General features: G+C 37.4%; 1 protein-coding gene across 2 annotated transcripts in view; it reads left to right on the top strand.

The window, feature by feature from the left end:
• Nucleotides 1-23583, top strand: part of PTPN12 (protein tyrosine phosphatase non-receptor type 12) — a 69065-nt gene that overhangs the window by 41762 nt on the left and 3720 nt on the right. The window contains exons 8-15 of one of the 2 annotated variants that reach the window (XM_050324073.1): nt 239-381; nt 1815-1881; nt 2466-2543; nt 2634-2732; nt 10892-10977; nt 18170-19122; nt 22002-22079; nt 23409-23497. In XM_050324073.1, coding sequence (XP_050180030.1) covers nt 239-381; nt 1815-1881; nt 2466-2543; nt 2634-2732; nt 10892-10977; nt 18170-19122; nt 22002-22079; nt 23409-23497 — 1593 coding nt within the window. The remainder of the gene's footprint in view (nt 1-238; nt 382-1814; nt 1882-2465; nt 2544-2633; nt 2733-10891; nt 10978-18169; nt 19123-22001; nt 22080-23408; nt 23498-23583) is intronic. The other variant, XM_050324074.1, reaches the window with a different exon arrangement.

The raw sequence follows: 23583 nt of genomic DNA, 5'->3' as shown, positions 1-23583 counted from the left end.
AGTGAGGGGCTTTTCTGAACTGTCCCATGGTGCATTTTCTTATGCATTAGCAGCCCTACTTCAGAATTCCTCTTTTGGTTTTTCAAAGTGGTATAAGCTGTAACTATTTTTAATACAGTAAGTGACTTTGCTTGTCCACACTTAATCATGCAAAAAGTGAAGGCTCACAGAACTCCTTCTTTCGTACCCACTCAAATGTGTGTTGTCATTAATGCCTTTCTCCCTGCCTCTCCCTCAGGAGACTCGTAGTGTCTATCAGTTTCATTACGTTAACTGGCCCGACCATGATGTCCCTTCGTCTTTTGATTCTATTCTCGACATGATCAGCTTGATGAGAGAATACCAGGAACATGAAGATGTGCCCATTTGCATACACTGCAGGTATCAAATATAGTTATTTTTTAAATTTATAGACATCTTTTGTTTTTTGAAGTCTAGACTTTTGGCATGGCACGCATTAGTTTGGTTCTAAATCAGAATTTATTTGTTTAATTCAGAGTAAAAAAATTCCTTGAGTCAAAACTTAATTCAAAATCATACAGCCTTCGTTTTCTCAAAACCGATGCCACAGTGAGATTTTGCTTCTATTTCAGTTTAAGACAGAATATCAATCAGAAAAGAATGAGCCTTTGAAAGGGTTTTTGTGGTTCTTAAGACATGTAAATCCTCATGAGGACAAAACAGACTTTGAAGATGATTGCAAATCAGATATGGAAGTGAAGGCTCCATTCTCAATAGGAGAGACTACAGAGCAGGTGCATCACTAAGAACTCTGTCTTCTAATATGACAAAAAAGATCTTTAATGGGCAGACTGTAGTTTTCAATTGGAAAGTCTTTGCTTTTGAGCAAGAGTTTCATCCTTGACCTGAAACTTGGCTGACAGAAGGACTTGAAACTGAACTGCTGTGAAGATATTCTGGTGAATTCACAGTTTCTCATAATTTATCTGGAAAATTCTTGCCTATGATGCTTGATGCTTTTTAAAGCAACAAAAGTTCATGTATTATGTCAAGAAAAAAATGAATTCAGATTTGTAAGCCAGGAAATGTCAGTTGTTGGGGCTTATAAACTCTTTAGAGCTTAGTTATTCTCCTGGAGTGCATAGAAATGTACTGACTTTAGCTGCATTCTTTTTTAACTTGTCACTCTTAAGTAATTAACATCTAAACCCATAAAAAACTTACTTAGCACTGAAATCTGTTTCTCTTGAATGTCAATATAGTTAGAAATGTTGGCTCTTTACAACAGCGTAATTATAATGTAATAGATATTTGTGAATTATAACTCCATGTGTAAAATAGGAGAATTCATACTATTAGGAAAAATAAACATGATAGTTAATTGCCATTTTTATAACTTTGATATTTATGTTTTTTAGCTAAACAGCAGAAAATAAAGATGTCATACTAAATCAGAAAAATGCAAGAAGTCTTTAAATATATTCTGTTTTGCCATTTAACATGTCTGTCATTAAACTTGGGCAAGATCCCTACTGTTTACAAAAGGAATAGTGTGATGAAAGAGAGAGCAATAAAATCGTCAGCACTGAAGCATCTTTCGTGACTGCCATTCCAAATGGCTATGAAAAACTTGCATTAAAAACTTCATTGCTCCATTTTGCATTTTGCACTGCTGATTTTTTTGTTTGTTTGTTTTTAAGACACACCATAGTGTCAGGTTGAATGAGCTCAAAATGATAGTTGAGGGATTTGGTTAATTTTTTTTTTTAATATGGACTTTGGAAATATGAAGCTTATAGTGTGTTTTTAAGAAACTAAAATAGTTTCTAACACATAACTGTTTATGTTCATAGTGCAGGGTGTGGAAGAACGGGAGCCATCTGTGCCATAGATTATACATGGAATTTGCTTAAAGCTGGGGTAAGGAATCTTAAAAGTTTAGTGGCATTCTGTAATTGCATAACTGTGATTGATTGAGCTTCCAAGTGTTTTAAAATAGTGAAATGTTTAAGATATTCTGGAACTCTCTTGACAGGTTGGATGTTTAGTTTCACTGCATTCATGTTTTAGTATGAACTTTTCTTTTGAAGTGAGTTTTTATCTAAAAAGGTCACTATAAAATTCCAGTTTTTAAAAAATATATTTCAATATAAAGTGATTTTTTGAATTCAACTTTCTTAGTATCTCTGATTAATCTTGCAGCTCCTAAAGCCTGATATTTCAAATATGATGGGATAAGTGCATTCTGGGATTTTTAGATTATGAAGCATCATATTAATGACTTTGAATGTCTCATTTTGAAAGTACTTGAAATGCTCTCCTCTGGTCTAAATCAAATGTCAATTTGGAGTTGCTTTAAAAAAAAATTTAATAGCTGCAGTGTGGAGAAAATAGATTGGCTTTAACTGCAAAAGTTAGACTTATTTTTGGATGTCTAACAACTTTTGTATTGTTTTTTTGACAAACAGTTATGTTAACCTAATTGACTTGCTTCTGTATTTCAGAAAATACCTGAAGAATTCAATGTATTTAATTTAATACAGGAAATGAGGACACAAAGGCATTCTGCAGTGCAGACAAAGGTATAGTTTGTTTTAAAATGAATGTGATAATATATCATTACTCTTTGTTAAGATCTTGTGCACTAATTTTTATCTGGTAATCTATTGTAGGAGCAGTATGAACTTGTCCATCGAGCCATAGCACAACTATTTGAAAAGCAACTGCAAAAATACGAAAGTTGTGCAGACTGGAAGATTGCAGATGGAGTGGTATGTGTCTTTCCCACATGAATTTCAATCAGCTGTAGCTGTTGCCTTCTGATCAAGATTTTCCTATGAAGTCTAGTTTTTAAAGATAAGTGTTCAGTGGTGTTAAGGCACATAGAGAACTTGTTTGAACTGCAAATGGTTCTTGCTGAGCAGGGACAGCTGGTCTATACTCAACTTACACTGAGAACTTGGTTGTAAAAGTTGAGTCAGGTAATTACAGGAACACTTACAGTGCACACCAAATGCATTTGCAGTGGGGGAAGAAATGGAAAGAATTATAGTCTGGATGAAATGGAGGACTCAACTCAATATTGAATTGTGAAATGTGCCCTTACCTTGATGAGGTGACAGTAGTTGTCAGCTGATCTGTTGCTTTAATTGTCAGTATTTAGCCCAGTTCTGGTACACTGGCAGCAAATGAAATTTTGTGTAAAGACTGACCTTCTGCAAATTGCTTTTTAAACAGTGTGATGAAGAGCAAGTGAGAAATAAACCTCCAGCCTACATATACATATATTTGTATACAAATATATGTATCCATATGTTTGTATACAAATAAAAATAGATTAACACACACAGTGTGTATATCGGTAAATCCTGTCTGATCTATGTTTAGGTTAAACTCCCTAAAGGGGAAAACCTTTACTGAAGTTTTTTCTTCCTTCCCCCCAGTGTGGTCTTGGGCCCAGTTTTAAAGCAGGAAATTAGTGTTAATTGGACTCTTCAGCTGAGACCTGGGTATTGTATGGCATTGCTTCTGTCTTGACTTGGCCCAGCAGTCTTGACAGAGTTGAACAGGACTGGCAGTGAATGATCTTACTACGTTCTCACGTTGTGTTGAAGTACTGTTTGCACTGGAATAGATTGGGGGAAAGAAAAATAGGTTTAAAATGCCTTTTTCAGGAAGCTTCATGCTTTATCCTTTTAATGAAGGAGGAAAAAAAGTGGAAAAAATAGTGGTTTTCATTGGTAATCACAGTATTTGAGGATTTTTCTGTCTCTCTGTACTTCGGCTTTAAATTTCATGTCTCCTTTAGGTTTTTTCCCTATTTTATGTTTAGGTATGTCTTCTTGTCTGCTGTTGGGCACTATGTGAAAAGTGGCTTGTTTGGATCAATATATCCTTCCTCTCCCACAGTCCAGAACTCTGTATCATCCTTCATCCCTGACTGTTTTGTTTATTCAGTGATTCTATCTGTCCCTTCAGTACCTAATTGTTGTAGATTCCTCAGCTCTCTAAAGGGAGTATGTGTAGTAACTTCAGGACCCTGTGAAATATCTGAAAGCAATTTTAAATCTATTTTTATTAATAAGCATCACTTTAATATTAGGTGTTTAGCTGTTCTATACTGTGCTTTTTAGGAAGTCTGGAATGTTGTTCATTCTTGGAAAAAAGGCATACACCCTTCTCTTAACTCCTAAGAGTTTATATCAGTTCATGCAACACTTCTGGAATCTTTAGTCATGACGAGAAGCCTGTGGACTAAATGAAATACTGATAGGGCACACTGCTTTTATTAGTTACAACTTTGATTAAGCTGATATGTGATTTTTTTTTTTTCCCTGAGGAATGAGCATGACAGGGTTTGGAATGTGCAGATTTATTAGCTTTGTACATAAGTGATTTCTAGTTACTTGAGTTTTGGTCATAAAATAATAGGTAGGTCAGTACCTTTTGGTTATTTGACTTTCATTTGACCTGTGTCTGTGCTTTTATATAGAATCACAAGAGGTCTCTTATTTACCTATTGCTATATATACTATATTACTTATTTATGTATTCTAGGACATGAGTAAGGTGGTGGCACAACACGCTGATACTGTTTTTCTAACAAAGGCAAATGGTTTCTGTAGCATAGCTTGAGATTTGCTGGCTGAGTAATAAAACAAGAGCAAATAGATGATGGATGGGTGATGTACATGGAGGTGAAACAGGGAGAAATCCCAACTCTGCATAGGCAGTGATGGAGTTGGAGTTTTGAATTTTACTTTGGTATGATCTTGGTTTATAATCAGTAAGTTGAAAAGGAAATAGAGTTTTAGCAGTTATTTGGAAACTAATAGGAGCAGGGAACATAATGTCATTGTGTGGGTACCTTGTAACTTGAATGCTGTCTGCAGGTCAAGTGTGCTTATCTCAAAAGTATATTACAGAATTCAAACATTAAAAACCTGGACAAAGATCAAAGGTTGTTCTTTGGATGGAGCTTTGAATATTTCTGCCTAAAGCTTGATGGGAAAAAGGTCTCACAGGTGAAAAGTTTTTGTAGCTACAAATTTTGTACTTTAATTTACTGTTGTCCATTTGTTAGATAATTTGCCTTCAGGGAATTAACTGGTGTAGGCTTAGCTTCAGTTTTGGTTATAAGTCTTCTACCTCACATATCCCATTTAATGTTTTCTTGTAACTTTTACCTGATTCTTAATACTCTGAGACTTACTTGAGACAGTGTTTTTGCTATTCTGAAAAAGCTCCTCTTTTTTCTCCAAGGGTGTTATGTAGTATCTGTTGTATATAATGTCTGATTTTCCCTGGAAATTTTCTAGCTTGTTTTCTCTTGAACATCAAACAGGCATTCTGGGATGTATATTAGTTTAAAAGCTAACTCTGATGCAGGAATTTTTCAAGTAGCTTTATGAAATACAATGTAATATTCTGAGGTTCCTTCACAGATCTTACTCTGCCTGCAGATGCTACAGTAACTGTGGAATCTTGATTATGTCCAGTGGAAACAATTCCAAATAAAACAATGTGCTTACTTTGGAGATATTACTGTTAGTTAAATAGGAGATACTGCAGGGCTGAGGAGGAAGTGTTTCATTTATTCTATTTTGATAATACTCTGAAGAGCTGGAGTGCTCTGGAGGGTTTGGTTTCATGGTTTTGTTGTCCAATTGCTGTTCTCATTTCAAACAGTGTTTGGAATGAATTGAGTTACCGAGGCCTTTGCAAGCAGGGCTTGCCAGTAACATCACAGTAAAAAGTTAATCTGATTGGCAGCAAGTGCAGTATTCATAGGGAAGTAGCTCAGACACAATCCTGAATGTGTGTTCCTGTGAACTTGCCAGCTTTGCCCTGCTGGAAACAATAACGTAAAAAATCAACAACAAGACATGCAGTGTTTGAAAAGAGACTTACAGGGTTAGAATATCTGTTAGGATTTGATAGAAAGATTGAAAACCATGTAGAGAATACATATATGGTATACTATAGTAATTGCATACTCTTACCATATAGTTATACATATTGTGATGTATAGAACTACAAATGTACTTAAAATAATACAAGTATGGTAATGAAATAAAATGAGAAAAACTCTGCTCAGATACCAGTACTTTCAACAGTCCCCAACAGCCAAATTTCAGAGTGAAAAATTGCTACTCCTGAGCAATTTTTCTCTGATAAGAAAATAATTCAGATGCTAAATTTGGTAATTCAAACTATCCACTTCCCCTCCCCTTAGTAGTACTCTTAAATTTCAAAACAGTTGAAGTGGAACAGAGTCTTGGACTCAGCCCCCTTCACACTGAGATTTTTGATCATATTGTCATGTATTTGAAGTCAATAACTGTGCTTTTTGCCATCATTGGTTTTGTTAGTACTGCTGTGAAAATTTAACACTTGGTGTTGTGTTTGGAAGCTTTGAAACATATGTGAGCTGATTAGTCTCGATCATCTGATAAGGTATCAGTCGGATATGTGTCAGTAAAATATTTTGTGAGTTATTTGAGAAACTTCTTCATGATCTGCAGTGAGCCATAGCTGTCCTGGAAAGTCTGAATCAGATAGAATTCCATCAAGTTGGATGTTCTGATTGGATGTAGGAAAAGGAAAACTGATTAAAAAACAAACAACCAAATCTGGCATTACTGGTACTCTCCAGTGTCTCTTGCATTTCTTGCTGTAAAAGTGACAGAGTTCTGTTGCTGTGGTTGATTGCACTTTTAGAAGTCATGGAGGAATCAGCTACTATAAGAAGAATGTTGACATTTCAAACATTAGTGGTTTAGAAACTGTAAATGAAAAGACCTTGCTGTTGATATTCTCTTTGCTGTTTTGCAGCTTGCAAAGATACTTTTTGCCATTGTAGCGTTCTAAAAAATCATATATGTCTTCAGTGATGTTTATCTTGTTGCCTGTGCTTGGAATGTTTTATTTGATCTGAGTCACTTGAGTGTATCATTTCAGTCTGAAATATTTCTCATTTTATCTGCTGATGCTAAGTGATTCCCATGCTGCTTTATTATAAGAGCAAAAGGAATGCCTCAATTCCTTTTAAGGGATTACTTGTGGAGGAGTCTTTGCAGTAAATTTACCAGTATTTTATCAGTACAGAAAGCTTCTGAATGACATTAAATATTTCCACTGTGAGTTCCAAAAGAGAATTATATGTTGCAATTCCTGGGCAAAAGGTTTTGAATTGTAGGCAGGGTGTGTGAAATCTCAGTCTAAGACTGTGATCCTCTATTTGCTTGAGGTTACTGACAGCTGTCTTTGGTGATTCAGCCATGGGGGAAAGACCCACCCTTGGGGGATGATAACACAGTTTAGGTCACTTTAGCAAATTGAATTCAGACACTGCATCTGCCATGGGAATTCCTTGTTTCTCTGCATTACTACAGGAACATGAGTTGCTCTTGCATTATAGTAGACTACACTTCTAAATATTTGACTTTATGGTCTTTCCATTTGTTCATGTAGTCTTTCATAGGTAGATATGCACACATTTCTATATATGTGTGATTTAACAGAATTAACTATAAATTCTTCACTCTGAACATTGATAATGTACTCCCTCAGCGAGCACATTAGAGCTCTTGCACTGTTTAGCATTTGATGTATATACACACAAGGGTCGGGGAAAGATCCTTTTCTTTTGTTTACCCATCTATTGTTAATGCTGCTGTTGTAATGAGAAGTCTGCCAGGGTAAGATAGGTATCTTCTGTAAGAAAGCAGAGTGCTGCACTGAACACTTTTTTCACTGGATTGCACACTTTTAAAAAATTATATGTGAACTACGTCTGTTGTCCTGGTTTGTTTAAGCTGATACTTCTGAAAACTGTATTCTGCCTGAGAGTGCAACATCTGTCTAGAGAAGCAGGAGAGTGTTGACTGATGTCGATAAGCTGTGATTAGGAAGGCTGTGGAAGGCTTTTTCTTAATACTGCCATCTGCTCTCCTCAACAGATGTGGTCATTCCAGGGAGATACCCTATATTCACTTTTAGAGTTGATCTTCCTCTTTTCTGCTCTGTGCTAGTTTTACTGCCTGTTTGCCTGTTCACTTCTATTGATATACAACAGGGAAATCTGTGAGTTGACATCACTCAAGGGTGCCCAAAATACAGGTTATTCCTATTTCTTGGAAATAGGACATAGAACAGGGAAGAGCCTTGCTCTAAGAGTTCAGCCAGCAGCATTTCCTTGGACAAAAACAAGAAGAGAGCCAGTAGTAATGGCAGCACTGATATATGAGTACTCTTCTTTCCTGCGTGTGTTAGTGCATTTGGTTACTGCTTTAAACTTTTATCATCTTCAACCTTTGAAGTAAAAATCTTTACTTATCTAAAAGTAAACAAAGTCTTCACAGGAACATCAATCCATTGAGCTAATTAAGACAAGAGTAGTGAAGTATGTCTTTTTCTGGTGACAGTAATTCCCATGACATTCTTGTTACTCACTTAATGTAACTAAAACAGAGAATGGATATGGAGTTTAACCTAATGCACAGGTGAAAGCTTTTGAACACCTATCTGCCTGAAGCCTTCCCAGTGTACAAGGTTGGGGTTAAATTTAAAAATAGCATTTTGTGTGTGGGGTTTCTGTTGTTTTTTTGTTTGTTTGGGCATTTAAATTTTTTTTTGCAAGGAATTGTTTTTGTAGACTCTGTGTTTGTGTATATGCCTTGGACATTTGAGTTTATACACATTTCTATAAGATGTATCCATACCTTTTATTACCAGAAGCAAAAATGGCAGTGCCTCTTCAGCTACTTCTGTCTATCTCAACTAGAAACAGCTTCTTACTGTATACATGGAGTTTTAAAAAGCTTTGACATATGTTAGCTTCCTAAATAAGCTTTTTCTTCCGCCTGTGAGAAAAGCATATCTCAGGAAACATTCTGTTCACAAACACTTCATTTTACAAACACAGGAGGACAGGGATGCAGCTGCTGGTTTGTTTTCTGGACGAGTTAGTCTGCACCACAGCCAACAGGCACACCCTTTCCCTTGCCAATACCCTTTAGAAAACTGAGTGCATAAATAAGAAATCTGTGCTGGTGGAACTGAATTGGGAGACTTCTCTGATTGGCAGTAGGACAGAGAAGCTGATGGTCAAGGGGAGGAACTCCTGTGAAGTCTCACTCTTTCTAGTATCTTTCTGCCTTATGAAACTTCGATGTCCTGTGGAGCTGAAGCAAGGCTAAATGGAAGGAAGAAATGTTTTATGATGAGGTTGATGAAATATAGGTTGCCCAGGGAGGCTGTAGATGCCCCATCCCTGGCAAATTCAGGGTCAGGTTGTAGAGGGCTCTGAGCAACTTGATCTCATTGAAGATGTCCCTACTCATTGCAGGGGGGGGATTGGATTACATGGCCTTTAAAGGTCTCTCCCAACACAAACCATTCTATGATTCCATGAAAACCAACCAACCTTGATTGACTGGGAGCTTCAGTTGTGTTCATTTCAATGTGAGTGAGTGGCTTTTATCTGCTAATTGAATCTTGCTCCAAAAAAACCTCGATAGTTACAGCTCGTGGTCAGCAGGACAATGAACTCCCTGTGCAATTTCTCTGAAAGGGCTAACACAATCCATTTATTGAGGAACAATAGGGTATTTCTGCTGGAGTACTTGTGCAAGATTGTATTTGACAGCAAGTTAATGGGGGAGGTTGGTGAAAAACAATAAGAAAGATCAAAAGATTTAATTTTTTTCTTTGCAGGTTAAGCTCCACTTAGTACACTGAGGAATAGAATTTGATAATAGACTCTTCACAGTAGCCAACAGTGGTATGGTAACTTCTAAGAATAGCAATAGAAATTAAAAATGTAAAAATAATTAATCTAAATTTAAGTGAGGTTAGTTAGCTGTTGAGATAACTCAGTTATAGTTTGTCTTCCAAAGCAGAAATTGTTCACTGAATTCAAATGCAACTATCACATTTGAAGCAGAAATTAACAGGGAATTATCTTTTTTTTTTGTAAGATTGAAGAAGGTCAGTCTCTGTCACCAGTCTGAGCAGGTAGCCTGGCAGATGGCAGACCCTATTGCATGAACCTGGTATTGTGCTTTGAAATGTATTACACTGATTTGGGATGTTTTTTGGTTTTTTTTTAAATTACTCTTTGAAAGAGAATTCCTGCAAGAAAAGCCTTTAGGTAAAATAAACGTTAAATTAAGATAAATTAAGGTCTTTGGGTTTGTTGGGTCTTTGGCTGTGGCACATGTGTCTTCAGGGGTGAGGTGGAGAAATGGGTGTGTGAGTGGCTTTGTGGGGCTTGGCTGCCTACCAGGGTTAACCCACATCGATATTTTATATGTCTATACATGGAAGTGTGTATGGATATAGATATATTTATAAATATGTTGATAAAATATATCTTATACTTGTGGTCCTCTTAAAGCGAAATTAAAATCTTCATGTTTTGCTGAGTAAATTAAACTTCACCATACACAAATGGGAGATGATTTCAAAGTGTTTTAGATCAATGCATTAGATCTTACCCACTTGTCACTTTACAGTAGCTGAAATTCTCATTTTCTTACTACAGTGTTGATTAACCTTATCTCCAATGGAGTGATTGTAAAAGTGAAAATAATTAGACTGGAAAATAAATGCTTTCAATATGAATAACTGGGAGGGTGTACCAGAGCTTGCTCACTACTAACCTGAAAGATCAGCTTTTGAGGATTCTCTGTAGTGAATTATTCAATTACAAGCAGAACAAAATCTTTAGCCGGAAAAATCTGAAGTTGGATACACAAGATTAGAATAATATTTTGCATTTAGAGTTTTGAAAGTGATGATAGACAAAATTAGGTTGTGTTGTTATATACTCTTGTGAAGTATTATTATGGATCTTTGAACCTCACAGTTCAAATATTTTATCAGCTGTACAGCCATGAGTAAAAACAACCCTTTTTCTTTTAATCAGGATGAAAACAATACAGAGAATGCTGTCAGTTCTTCAGATGCTGAGAAACAGGATTCTCCTCCACCAAAGCCTCCACGGACCCGCAGGTACTTAACTATGTTAATAGACTGTTTTAAGCTGAAAGACTGAAAGATTGGCATGTTTCAGTAATATAAAGTAGAGTAAAGCTACTGATACTAAAAAGACTCAAGAAAATACATTTTTTTCTATTTATAAATAGAAATGTACATAATGCAGATAGAAGTCTTGTAATTAACTCTAAATATAAGGTTAATATCTTTGAGAAGTCTGTGTTTGAATATCCCAATCTTGCCATGACTATCTGTGAGTAGATAAGTACTGCTTTTTGACTAGAGTATACCAACAATATGCTGTTCTTATTGAGAAGAAAAATTGGTCTCACCAATCTTTTCATACAACAGAAGAAAAAGAAAATCCTTTCTTGCTCTTAAAGTGCATAGACTTAACTTTAAAAAAGCCAAAGTGAATCAGAACCAACAGATTCATCAGCCTAAAATGGGTACCCAACCTGAGTGTTAAGAGCCTAAATAAGTAACTTTCCTAACTAAGTGTCCAAGTCCCCTCAGCTTTGTGGAAGGTTTATAGGACCTTGGCAGGTGATCTTGCCTGAGCTACATGGCCTGTAGTTAAATAGATATAAGGTAAGCAATTGGATCTCCTGAAGTTGTAGAATGATGTAAGAAACCACCAGCCAGTTAATATTCTTACATAGTAATTAGTCATAAGGAAAGTTTTATTACTGTAAATTAAATAAAGAGACATGGAAATGAGTTGGGGCTTTTTACAATCAAATGACACAGTTGGTGTTATGTAGGTAATATATTTTTTACCTTATTTAGATTAGTGGTAATGTGACTGTGTTCAATTATGTAGATGGTGACAAAGGAGTCAGTTAACCTATGTTCATGATGAGTTCCAAGCTCTTCTTGAAATTTAGTCACTGAAATCAGAATTATGATTTTTGTTCAATAGGTAATTTCCTTAATAATATTCCTTGAGATTCTTAGGTGCACATTACTTTTTATAATTTTATATATTCATGTAATAATAATATATGCATAATTCATGTTTTAGCACACATCTCTCTTGTCTGTATTGCATTGCTCTTCACTTGCTGCATGAAGTTAAAATCTTTTAATCTCTCCTTAAAATCCTGGTCTTTTCTGGACCTGATTTCATAAATTCATACTTTCCCATCTGCCAGCACTGGCAGGCAGATTGGTTCCTTAGAGGTGAATAAATGGAAGCTTTTAGCAAAGCTGTTGTCTTTGTAAAATGGAGATTATTTTTGAAAAACAATTAATTACACCCCTCATGGAAGATGCTTCTGAGGAAAGACTTCATTTGCTATTAGTCACATCCGCTCAGAATACCCACTAATAGCATGGTTTTTTCTTGATGAGGGAGGTAACTTTACAAATCTGCAGCCTGATTCAGTCAGGACATAGATCCAGGTTTTGTATATTGTGGGGAGGATGGGAGAGCAGAATCCATGAAAGATTCTAATTTAATCCCTGTATGGAGAAGGAAACATTTCTAGCTTGCCAGCCAAATGCATGCTCGAGTTGTACATGCACTGTCTCTGAAGAGATTACAAGCAAGTTGCTAAAGCTACTACCTTTGAAAAGAAATAACACTTTTAAATTTTTTATATTCTGTGTTGTATTTGGCTCTAGAGAGTGTAATTAGTAAAGCAACTTGCATTTTTTTTTTTTTTTAAGGGAAGATTTAGCAGTTGCTTTGTTTTCTAAAGCAAAAAGGGCTGCAGTGACCAACAGTGCAGAGTACTGTGGGCCAGCTTGGTTCCAGGTGAACCTGCTTGAGATGATCCTGTCTGAGCAGGAGCAAAGTTGGTTTCTGTCTCTTGACCTCAGGGTGCTTGTCTGCCACAGTGCTACCAGACCAAGCCATGTTTGCATAGGCAGTAAAGCTTATGATGCCTCTCAGTTGTTTTCTGTCAGCCCTTTTCAGACTGTTTGCTGGATGAGAGGGTGACATCTCCTCTACAGCCCTTTTCACTGGCCACCCAGTAGGGGGTAGAATTTTTCTGTGGCTTTTCTGTGGCTTTCTCTCCTGTCTCTTCTCCGGTTTGTGACATTGCTGTGACATTATCATGACGTTGTCTCTGTATCTTCTTTAAACTTGTAGATCTCTTCCTCTTAAAGTTCTGTGCTAAGCAAGGATGAGATGTCACTAAAGACTTTTACCATGTAAGATAGGAAGCTTACTCAGAGAGGGATAATTAATCCTTTTAGTACTTGTGTTGGCCTGGGAGGGTATTGGGCAAGGAGTGCTACAAAGTATAACTTCTAGGCTGCTTTTACCTCTGTCTCTTCTTGGAAGTTAAAAGTATCTTCAGGCTACTGATAGTAAATCGATATTAAATTGGTCTTTTGTTTACTTAGCTCACCGTGAAGCCTCTAGCTGTACTTGTTTCGCAGAGGTTTTGGAATTGTATTGCCTTCCAATCTGTTATCACCTTGTGATGCTTTAATGTAATTAATATTTGCTGTACAATATATGAGCTAGTCATTTAGCCTAATGTCTCTCTCCATTTGATGTCAACAAAGAAAAATTAATATTATCCTTTGATTATTACAGAGGTAAAAAAGAACAACTCGTGAGCGCACACATCAGCACCTTATTCTAGAAATTGCTTGACTTTGCAGTTGACGATCACTTCTTGTGAAAGTCACCTTGAATTGTTAAATTTCTTAGGAGGACTTGAGGGGATGGAAAGTGTTGTTTGTTAGACATGTTTAACTATTTTCAGGTGAAGGCAGGAAGAGTATCTTAATATCTTTAAGTGTTAGTCCTTGAAATATTTGTGTATTTAGTAGTTAATTCTAAAGTACTTGGAAGAAGAGGTGGTTTATTTTAATCAGGCTTGGTTACAAAAAGTTTTTTATTTACAAAGTTTATTTTCAAGTTCAAATGCAGTTCGAAATAAGAGAAGAAACTCAGACATAAATTCACAGAAAGCAAAGGTGAGGTAACAGCTTTTTTGTATGCAGTGTAATGAAGAGCTACTTGCTACTGTCTGAAGGAGAAAAGGTGAAATATGCAGCAGTTTAACTTCTCATCAGATTATGTTTGGACTTCAGTCCAATGACAGTAAACACATTTCCAGGGTTAAGTGTAATTCTGTTTCATGTCAAGCCCTGCAAACCATCTCTGCATCTTCTGCAAAGCTTATTCATTTGTTATACTTTTATATATATATATTTTTTAACATATAAATTATCTGTAGTACAGTTTGCAACAGCTTCACTCACTGAACTGCAGCTTTTTTTTCGCGTGGATGGCAGTGATTTAATGCTAAAGTAGAATAATGTGGTTGTCTAGCTTCGACCTGCTTATGTTTAGTTTAATTTTCCTATTTTAATTATGAGGGAGGATGTAGAGGTTGGTATCTATTTTTGGTTGATCATAGCAGCTGCATTCCATGACCTTGGCATCACTCTCTTTTATTTGAAACACCCCACAGTATGCTGCATAGAATAACCATGGATTACTTAAGGCTTTTTTTTCTTTTGAACACTGGCCAAGTTTCATTTAAATCTGAACCCATGGTGCCCAGTTTTAATAATATAGCTCTTTTCCTAATGGAATTTTAAAACATTCTAAAAATTTATAATGCATTGCAGAAAAAACAAAAATAATGTTACCATCACTTCATTTTAGTTTTGGCTCTTTTCCTGTATAGGTTTTCGGTGGAAAGCTGTGGGAGGCTTTTTTTTTTTTTTTTTTCCTTTTTTTAACAAATTGTAGTACTTTTGAGAAATTGTGTTTAATTGTTATTATAACAAATAATTTTTAAAAGTCATTATCACCAAACCATGGTTTACCTGACACCTCAGAAGCCTTTGGCACCAGGGCACTGCATCAGCTGTGTGGCAATAAAAGTGTCCAAGAAAGCTGCCTTGATCACCTAGGGAAATTCTGTGTGAGGAAGTGCCAAGGTAGTCGCATTCCAAGATAATCAGTAGCAGGAAGAGACACTTCAAGGCTGTGTCATGACAAAGCTTTCTCTCTCTTTAGTACACAGTGGGATTTTACAAATGTTCTGGTGAAATGCTTGCTTTCGCAACATATAAAAGCAATGCGGGGTTTATTTAAAGGTCTAATACAGTAGAGATTAACTCTCTTTCTCGACTGATCTGGCTTTCTTTGGTTCACTGGCTCTTTTCTGCCTCAATATCCTCTTTCATGAGCTTTCTATTAGTTTCCTGGTATTTTAAATCAAGCTGGTTTTACTGTCTCCTGTTGTTTGTAACACTATTAGTAGTTCATCTTCAGATAATTTTCTGCCTCTGGGAGGAGAAGTGTCTATGGAGCCCAGCTGTTGAAGGACATGCCCAAAGGAAGCATTATGCAGCAGCCCAAAATGCCCAAGATTGTCTGGCAAGAGTTTTAGAAAAAGCTACTGCCAAACAGAGACCTTCTGAATGTGTACATATCCTAATATTTCTGCTGAATGGAAACAAACAAAAGCGTTATTTGCAATGCAGAACATATGAAATAATAATACTAAAATGTCAGTAAAATGGAAAAAAATTTACCTATTGGCATCTGTTTCCTTATTTAAAGAGAAAAAGTACATTAGAATGCTATTTGGACATCTTGATTTCTGAGGATAGATATCCTTCAGTGTTAATAAGACAAAGAATGATTTTGGCAAATAATTTCTCATTTGACCACTGTAAGCTCTCATTTAAGAGTGAAGGAATGACATCTAACTTCAAATGTAATGGGGAACATTGTGGTAGTTCTGTTGAGCTGTGTACAGGGAAGCTTTTTAATCAACTTTTGGGTTGCTGATTTATGCAGCATTTCCCGTGTCATCAGCTCTGTGGATACATCTAAGGGAGCTGTTTGTATGCATGTGGAGCTCTGTTTACTAGTGAATCAAAGAGAAAAGAGAGATTTCATTGAACAGTAATTGGTGGAGAACTTTATGAATCTTGACTGGTATTGTGGGCCTGTAACCTTGTCATATCTACTTTGATGCTAATTTACTCCTTTAGCTAATTGTCATGCTTAATGGTACATCTGTACCAGATAAGAAATTAGTTTTGCTGATTGCATCTATAACTCTGGGTCAGGAAAATGAGGTCAATAAGGGAAAACCATTATTTTCAGTAGGAGGATTTAGCAGAGATTACTGATGAGCATCACTGCTGGTAAAGGGGGCATGTAAACATTTGTGCAAGTGCACTCACTCTCTCTCCTTCTCTTTGTGTCCCCCTCCCCCATTCAGAAAGAGAAAAATCCAAGAGGAAGGAATTCTCCTGTCCTCAGTGTGTATTAAATTGGAGCACAGCTTACATCCTCCCTTTCCCTGTCTTATCTTTACTAATTCAAGCAAACAACTTAGTCTCAAGCTTATTCATTCTTCAACATCATCTAGAGGCAAAAGTTCCCAAATTACTTCTGTGAAATTGCTTTGATGTGCTTTGTATTCCTCCTGTTTTAATGTAAAGAAAAATAGCGACATCCAAGCACAGGGAGGAGAGAAAGAGAAGGAATTTGAGGCCCAACTCCTTGTGGCAGAAATCAAGCAGAAAATGAAAGAGGCCACTCGGGAGAACTGCAAAAGGATTTGGGGTTTTTCAGATACAAAGATAAGATAGCTTTTAGGAGATAATTTGGAAGCTGGGAAGCTTGCAGTACTTCTGGGGGTTGGGATTTTCATAAACTGAGAATCCAAACAGTTCTCTTTAGTATGGAATCCCTTGTGTAAGGATTTTAGTTCTTCAACCCCTACTGCTGTAGCTTGGTGCTAGTAAAGTCACAGGGATGAAACACGTGCTGTAGCCTGTCCCAGGTCAGATATGCCTTTAGTTCTGTACAAGACTCGAGTGTGAGGCAGTCCCCTGGGGTTATTTTGTTTTGCTTATCTATAGGTCATGATGGTCTCAAGAATTTGCACTGGGTGAATCCATTTTCTGCCTGCTTTGGAAGTAGAGGAACAAATAGTATCACTTGGACTTTGTGATATGACATGCAGACAAGTAATGAGAGCCTATCTGATGCCTTTCTCTTGTAGACAGGCAGAAATTGTTGTGCCATTGTGTGGTCCTTCTCATGTTGGAGTACCCAAAGCTGGATGTGATGCTCCAGGTGGGGTCTCATGAGAGCAGAGCAGAGGGGCAGAATCACCTCCCTTGACCTGCTGCCCACACTGCTGGGAATGCAGCCCAGGATACAGTCGGCTCTCTGGGCTGTGAGTGCACATTTCCAGCTCATGTCCAGCCTCTCACCCACCAGCACTCCCAGGTCCTTCTCTGCAGGGCTGTTCTCAATCCCTTCATCCCCCAGCCTATGTTGATACCAGGGGTTTGCTCTGGCCCAGGTGCAGCACCTTGCACTTGGCCTTGTTGAGCCTTGTGGGGTTCCCACTTCTTGAGTTTATCCAGGTCCTTCTGTTTTTTTAAAGGCTCTGAATGAAAATTATAAAAATGCCCAATTTCCTGTTTGTAGACAAAACTTTTGTCAGTTGTGCTGAATGTTTATAGTCAATTACTCTGCGTCTAATCTGAAAGTAAAATGACCATATGCTTGAAGAGCTTCTCCTTTTATGTAGCTTGAGATAAAGTGCAATTGTTAGTGCTGTGATCTCACTGATATCCACTGTATATATATAGATCAAATATTCTGCTGTCAGTGGTCTTTATACTGTATGCACCTCATGTCAGCTAACCTTGATCTGCATCATTAGCCTTACAACGATTCACAGACTATTAAATACACCAATATAAAAATAAAGTCCTCCTAGGCATATGCAGAAAAATAAAAATGAAGGAAGATATTCAGTATCAAGTAGACTGTAAGGATTATTTTTTTTAAAGAAATTTTTCTTGGCTTTATTGAAATTTGAATTCCTTATGTCAAGTTTCTCTGAGCCACTTCAGAAGGAAAAAAGTAGTGAAATGCTGCCACAAGAGGGCCTGTCTTACAGCATCTTTGAAAAAATGCTTCTGGGAAAGGATGTGAGCAATCTTTGAACTATCAGTGAGGATTAGCTGTGGCCTGAATGCATATCTTTGTGATGTTCTGAAAGATGTTTTGGGTGTGTTGACTTAGTTCTTACCTACCCCATTAGTCATATTCTATAACCATTGTCTATATGCCGTGTAAGCTCTGTGGGGAATTTGATACTGGTGTGAAAGCACTACTACTGCAGAGGGAGATGGATACCTAAAATCTTGTCAAAATACAGAGAACTTAGACAATTGTATTTTGTTTGCTTTGCAGTTGCCTTGTAGAAGGAGATGCTAAAGAAGAAATCTTGCAGCCTCCAGAGCCTCTGCCAGTACCACCAATCTTAACACCATCTCCCCCCTCAGCTTATCCAACAGTCACTACGGTGTGGCAGGACAATGACAGATACCATCCAAAGCCGGTTTTGCACATGGTTTCATCAGAGCATTCAACAGACCTCAATGAGAATTATAATAAGTCAACAGAACATTCAGGGAAGAACGAACCCAGTGAACGCGCAGAGAAAAGGCTGGAGCGCAACTTAAGTTTTGAGATCAAGAAGGTGCCTCTTCAGGAGGGACCACGAAGCTTTGATGGGAACTCCCTGTTGAACAGGGGACATGCAATTAAAATTAAGCCTGTGTCATCCTCTGTAATTGATAAGAGCTTTAAGCCACAGGAACAGATTTCAGGGGATTCATTTGTAGATGCTTCTCAAAACTCACGCGTGGAATACAATGTGCCACCGTCTAACACAGCCTTAATACCTTCACCAGAAAGTCTGCAGGTGTCTGATACTCCACCAAGACCAGACCGTTTGCCTCTGACAGACAAGGGACATGCCACGTGGTCACTACATGGGCCTGAAAGTGCACTGCGTACGTCAGCGTCTGGAGACACATCTTCAGACACCTTGTGTCACGGTGTTAAAACTCTCTCTCTAGCATCAAACACCACAGTTGAACATCCTCCCGGTGATAATGTTGATCATACTCCTATTTCTGTCCGAGCACCCCTCTGTTTTACTAATCCTCTCCATTCAGATGATTCTGACACGGAGGTGAACTTTGATGGAGCCGTGAGCAAAAGCGCATCTAACGTGTCAACCGCAAGTGCCACAGTCTCTGCTGCCACTAGTACTGAAAACGTTTCTGCCAGGAAAGTATTGCCAATGTCTATTGCTAGGCAAGACTTAACAGCTGTAACGTTTTCTGAAGATGGCAAAGGTAGGTTTCATTGAGGTTCAGAAGTGCTACTCTTTAACCTACCTGCATCTGTAGAGTTGGACAAAATAAATTTCTTTTCAGTGCAATTTTCTAAATGTGAATTTAATCGGTGCAGTGTGGCAGCCTCAGAGAGGGCACAACACTTTTCCTGCTGACTTTCAGTTTGCATGTGAGCTATTTTTGTTATAAAGTACTACAGACTTTGATTAGCTGCTTCAAAAGCTTTATTGTGTTTATTCGATTCTTTATTTATAATGTGTTCTTGTTTGTAGGTTTTTATGTTATTGATTGGCACTTTTTTTTTCTCCACTCCCAGTTTCACGAAGGTGTCTATAATAATGGAAGTTTGGCTAGTCAAAGTATTTTCAACGGGCTTGTCCAAATACAAAACAAATTCATGCTTACTGGTTGATGTGCTGTTCCTAAAAATGTAGATGTAACCTCATTCACCATACTGGTCTTTGAACTTGCTCATGATTTGCATCCCACACTTTAATAGCATTGTAAATATTTAACTGTGCTTTCCTCTTTTTCTGTACGTGGCTGGGGGAGACAAGCTAAAATTGCCGTTCATCTAAAAATCCAAGTTATGCTTTCTTAGTGCTTTGAAAATTATTTAGTGACTTTTAATCTTTTATGACTCTTTTTTTTTTTTTTAATTTTTTGTAAAAGGAAGTTTGCAAGCTACAGCATGGGTTATCTAAGGTAAAAGGGTCCCAAAACATGCAGATGCATATTTCAGTCAGGCTGGCACACCTAAGTCAGATGGAGGACAGAGCTGAGAAGAACAGATTAGGCCTTGATAACTGCTTGTGCAAAGGCTGTGGAGCTGAAAGGGGAACATGAGCTTCTGGATTCAGCTCAGACTCTTGTGCTTGGAGCTGCTTACAGTGATGGCCTCTCCTCAGGAGTCTATGCAGACTTCATGACTTGGAGCTGAAATGGGGCTCAGTGTATGATGTGAGGTGCAGAACCAGCTGAATTAAAAATATTTAACTGGCTTTGTGAACTGAGCTTTCACCAAAAGTCATGCTCAGCAATGGGAATTGGTTTGCAACCTTAAAAACTGCCTATGTCTATAGATTTTGTTACTTTATGTATACAGAAAGAACAATACTTGCACATACATGTATGCTTTTAACATTGTGACACTAAAAATGCTCTGCAGAGCTTACAAAGCCCTTTATATCGTAGTTATTTCAACTTCATTAAGCAGTCTTTCTTTGATTTGTTTTTTAGATTTACAGGCTGTAGTGTTTTTCCAATACTCCTTTTAGCTAGGGTTATTTTCGTCTTTCCCAGGGCAATAATTGTTTATCACTGTTTGGAAATCATTACCTCTCCATGCATCTCATTATGTAGATGCTATAAGAATGTGCAAATAAAATAAGTGATATGCCATAAATGATAAAGAATGGGAGGAATGTCACTCTAGAGTTTGTTTCATGTAACTGTGTATCAGAAATGTCCTGAAGTAACAGTACAGCCCTTGTGCTGCTGGTATGTTGATGATTTCACAGGAATGGATTAAAATTTTAACATTAATTTTATATCATTTATCTCTTGTTATTTAGGGTGTATCTGTTCCATTTTTGTATGGTAGTGAACACTTCCAATTTTATATTCTGGTTCCGGTCTTGTAATCCCCCTGGGACTCAAAAAATAGGGTTATATTGCTTTGCACCAGTGATTCTAAGCCCTGTTTTACAGTGACTTTCTCAATTTCATACTTGCATAGGAGTCTTCTGTCTGAAGCTGGGAATGTGGGTGCAATCATCGGGAAAACTTGCCTGTGAACTTACCAGCAGCCTAATTACTTAACCATAACTGCTGGTGTGCATGATCTTACCACATAGTTAAATCCTCTTTTTAATTCAAATGAAGTGAAAAACAGTTGTACCCTGAGGTAAAAAGGAAAAAACCAGACAGACAGAACAATGAAACAGCAGCAACAACACCCTAAACAAAACCCTAAAAACTCACTTTCAGTCAGTGTATGTCGGGGGAGGGCTTTATCTTCTGGTTTAATAGAGGCCATTTCCATTAATGATGGTTTTCTTAGGCTGTGTAGTAAACTAGAGATGGAGCAGGTCTCAGAAGTCACTTGGTACACAGTGGCTTGTACAACCTGATGGAATTCTGTCCCTGCAGCAGCAGGGCATGCTGGCAGGTCAAGCTCCATGGCTTCATTAGCTGAAATGTGTCTTCATATTTTCGAATCCCGTGCAGAGTACAGTTGTCAGATGAGATTTCTTATGGCAGCAGCTATTTTAAATTGTTTTATACCTTTAATTACTACTTCAGATTTTCTAGCAGGTCAGAGTGGGGCTTTTGCTGCCAGAACAGCTTGTGTTAGTACACTCCTGAGAGGTGAGAGGGAACAGACTGGGGACAGGATGTGGGACTGGCACCAACAGCAGCCATCTCCTCTGGCTCCTGCTTACCCTTCTGGCTAGTAAACCTTGCACTAGACTGTTTAACTAGTTTATGTCAGTGGTGTGGAAGCCAGTGGGCCCTGAGGTGGACTTGGGAAGCAAAACTGGGACCTGAAAGAATGAGGAAGTGTTCCTCAGAGTTGTTGAGGTCTTATTTCCTCCAAATTATTTAGTCTGAAAATGTGTTTTCCTTTTCTTTGTTGCATAACACACAAACTGATGCTACCCTCTTAATGTGAAGTTAGTGTTGTTAGCATGAAGTTGCTCCAGGGCATTAGTTTGGTAAACCAAAATGTTTTATAATATTTAGAGCAAACTGTTCTTTTGCTGTAAATTTTATACCAAGTTTAGGATTATCTCATGTATCAAAAGATCAACTTCTAGACGTTTCAGAGGAAAATCTACGTGTGTTTTTTAACTCACCTAATGTCATATTTGATTTAGATGCTGATGCTAGTGAAGAATCCTCTCCCCCGCTCCCAGAAAGAACACCAGAATCATTTGTATTAGCAAGTGAACAGAGTGAGTTTTTGATGTTTTGTGATAACTGGAGATAAAATGTAAAAAGCATTTCAGCATTGTATTTGAATACAATACAAATACTCCCTGCTTTTGGTTGGTGTGTTGGAGCAAATTATAAAATGGTATGAAATCTAGCATGTGTAGTAGCTTATTTTGAGGTTTAATTTTCACAAGCTCTTAAACACAGTGAAATTATTTTTCATCTTCTGACTAACTAAACATGCTGTTGTATGATATTTAGGTAATTGGAAACTTTGATATTAATGGACCTGGTTTTCATTCTGAAGGGTATGGAAATGAGATACAGTGGGGAAATGCAGTACAGTTAGGGAATTTCCCAGCTGTTTTGGTTTCCTACTGCTCCCAGGTAGGGAATGGGAATGCACATGAACAGTGCTTATCTGATTCCCCTTTCTTGGGGAAAGGAAAGATGATGATGCATCATACTGCACTGCATGTAGTGAACAAGCCCAGTTTGTTCAAGTTGAATGCAGTTCACTCTTTGCCTGTATCAAAAGGGTGACTGAAAGAGAAAGCTTGACACAAATGATGTGCTCCTATTGTTATATTTCATTCATCAAGCTAGTAATGGCAGAACACAAAACAGATGAATTGAAATTAAGTGAAAAGTTAGGTTGATGATTGGTATCTTCCAGAAAACCTGACATGATGCAGTTATTTACTGAGGCCTTTGTTCAGTGTCACTTTGTGAAACTCAAAGATTTTTGACCCAAGTAGTTAATCTAGATACTTTCAGCATAAAAACAGTGAAGTGTTGTAAATATGTCCCTTAAGCATCATAAGGATAGGTAATTCAGAGTCAAAGTCATCCTCTGAATAATATGATGGACTTGCTTCTTTTCTGTAAAACAAGAAACAAAGCTATTTCCTTTAAAAAAAAAAGAAAAATCTTTCTGGGACTGGAATAACTAAAACCACTTCCATTTTGTTTGTGTTTTTGCATGATGTCTGCAAAGGACAGGTATGGCTGTCCTGACTTGTGTGTTGACTTAGGAGATCTGAAAAACACGTGCTGTTACTGCACAGCTGATGTAACAAAATTGCTAAAACATCCTTGAAAAAGAAGCCAATTGCCCAGTTGGTTAGGAACCCTTAGAGGAAGACAATGAAACATCCATGCTGCAAGCACTACAGTCTGATGTATTTTGAATTACATTGTGGCATTTTGCCTTATTTTGAATGCTTTTCATGTTTTTACAGGCATTTAATCTAAAAAAAGTTGCTTTAGAGCACATTTCTAATGCTGTGTACTAATGCCTGATCGTGGGGAGAGCTCAAGTATGTTGAGTTTGATTTAATTTTTCCTAGGCACACCCTTGCTGAAGCCAGTTGTGATTGCACAGTCGGAGTGGAGCATATTGCGTGATCAGCATCTCCCTGAGCAAACAGCCTCCACAGTAAGTGTAGGAGACAAGTCTGTACTAATCAGTCATTTCTAGTTCGGTGGGGAGACACAACAGAAAGCAAAATAAACACTTGTGAG

This window comes from Myiozetetes cayanensis, unplaced genomic scaffold (genome assembly GCF_022539395.1).
Source record: "Myiozetetes cayanensis isolate MyiCay16 unplaced genomic scaffold, myiCay2020 scf3, whole genome shotgun sequence".
In the NCBI taxonomy this organism is placed as follows: Eukaryota; Metazoa; Chordata; class Aves; order Passeriformes; family Tyrannidae; genus Myiozetetes; species Myiozetetes cayanensis.
This window is presented reverse-complemented; position numbering and strand designations above follow the sequence as displayed.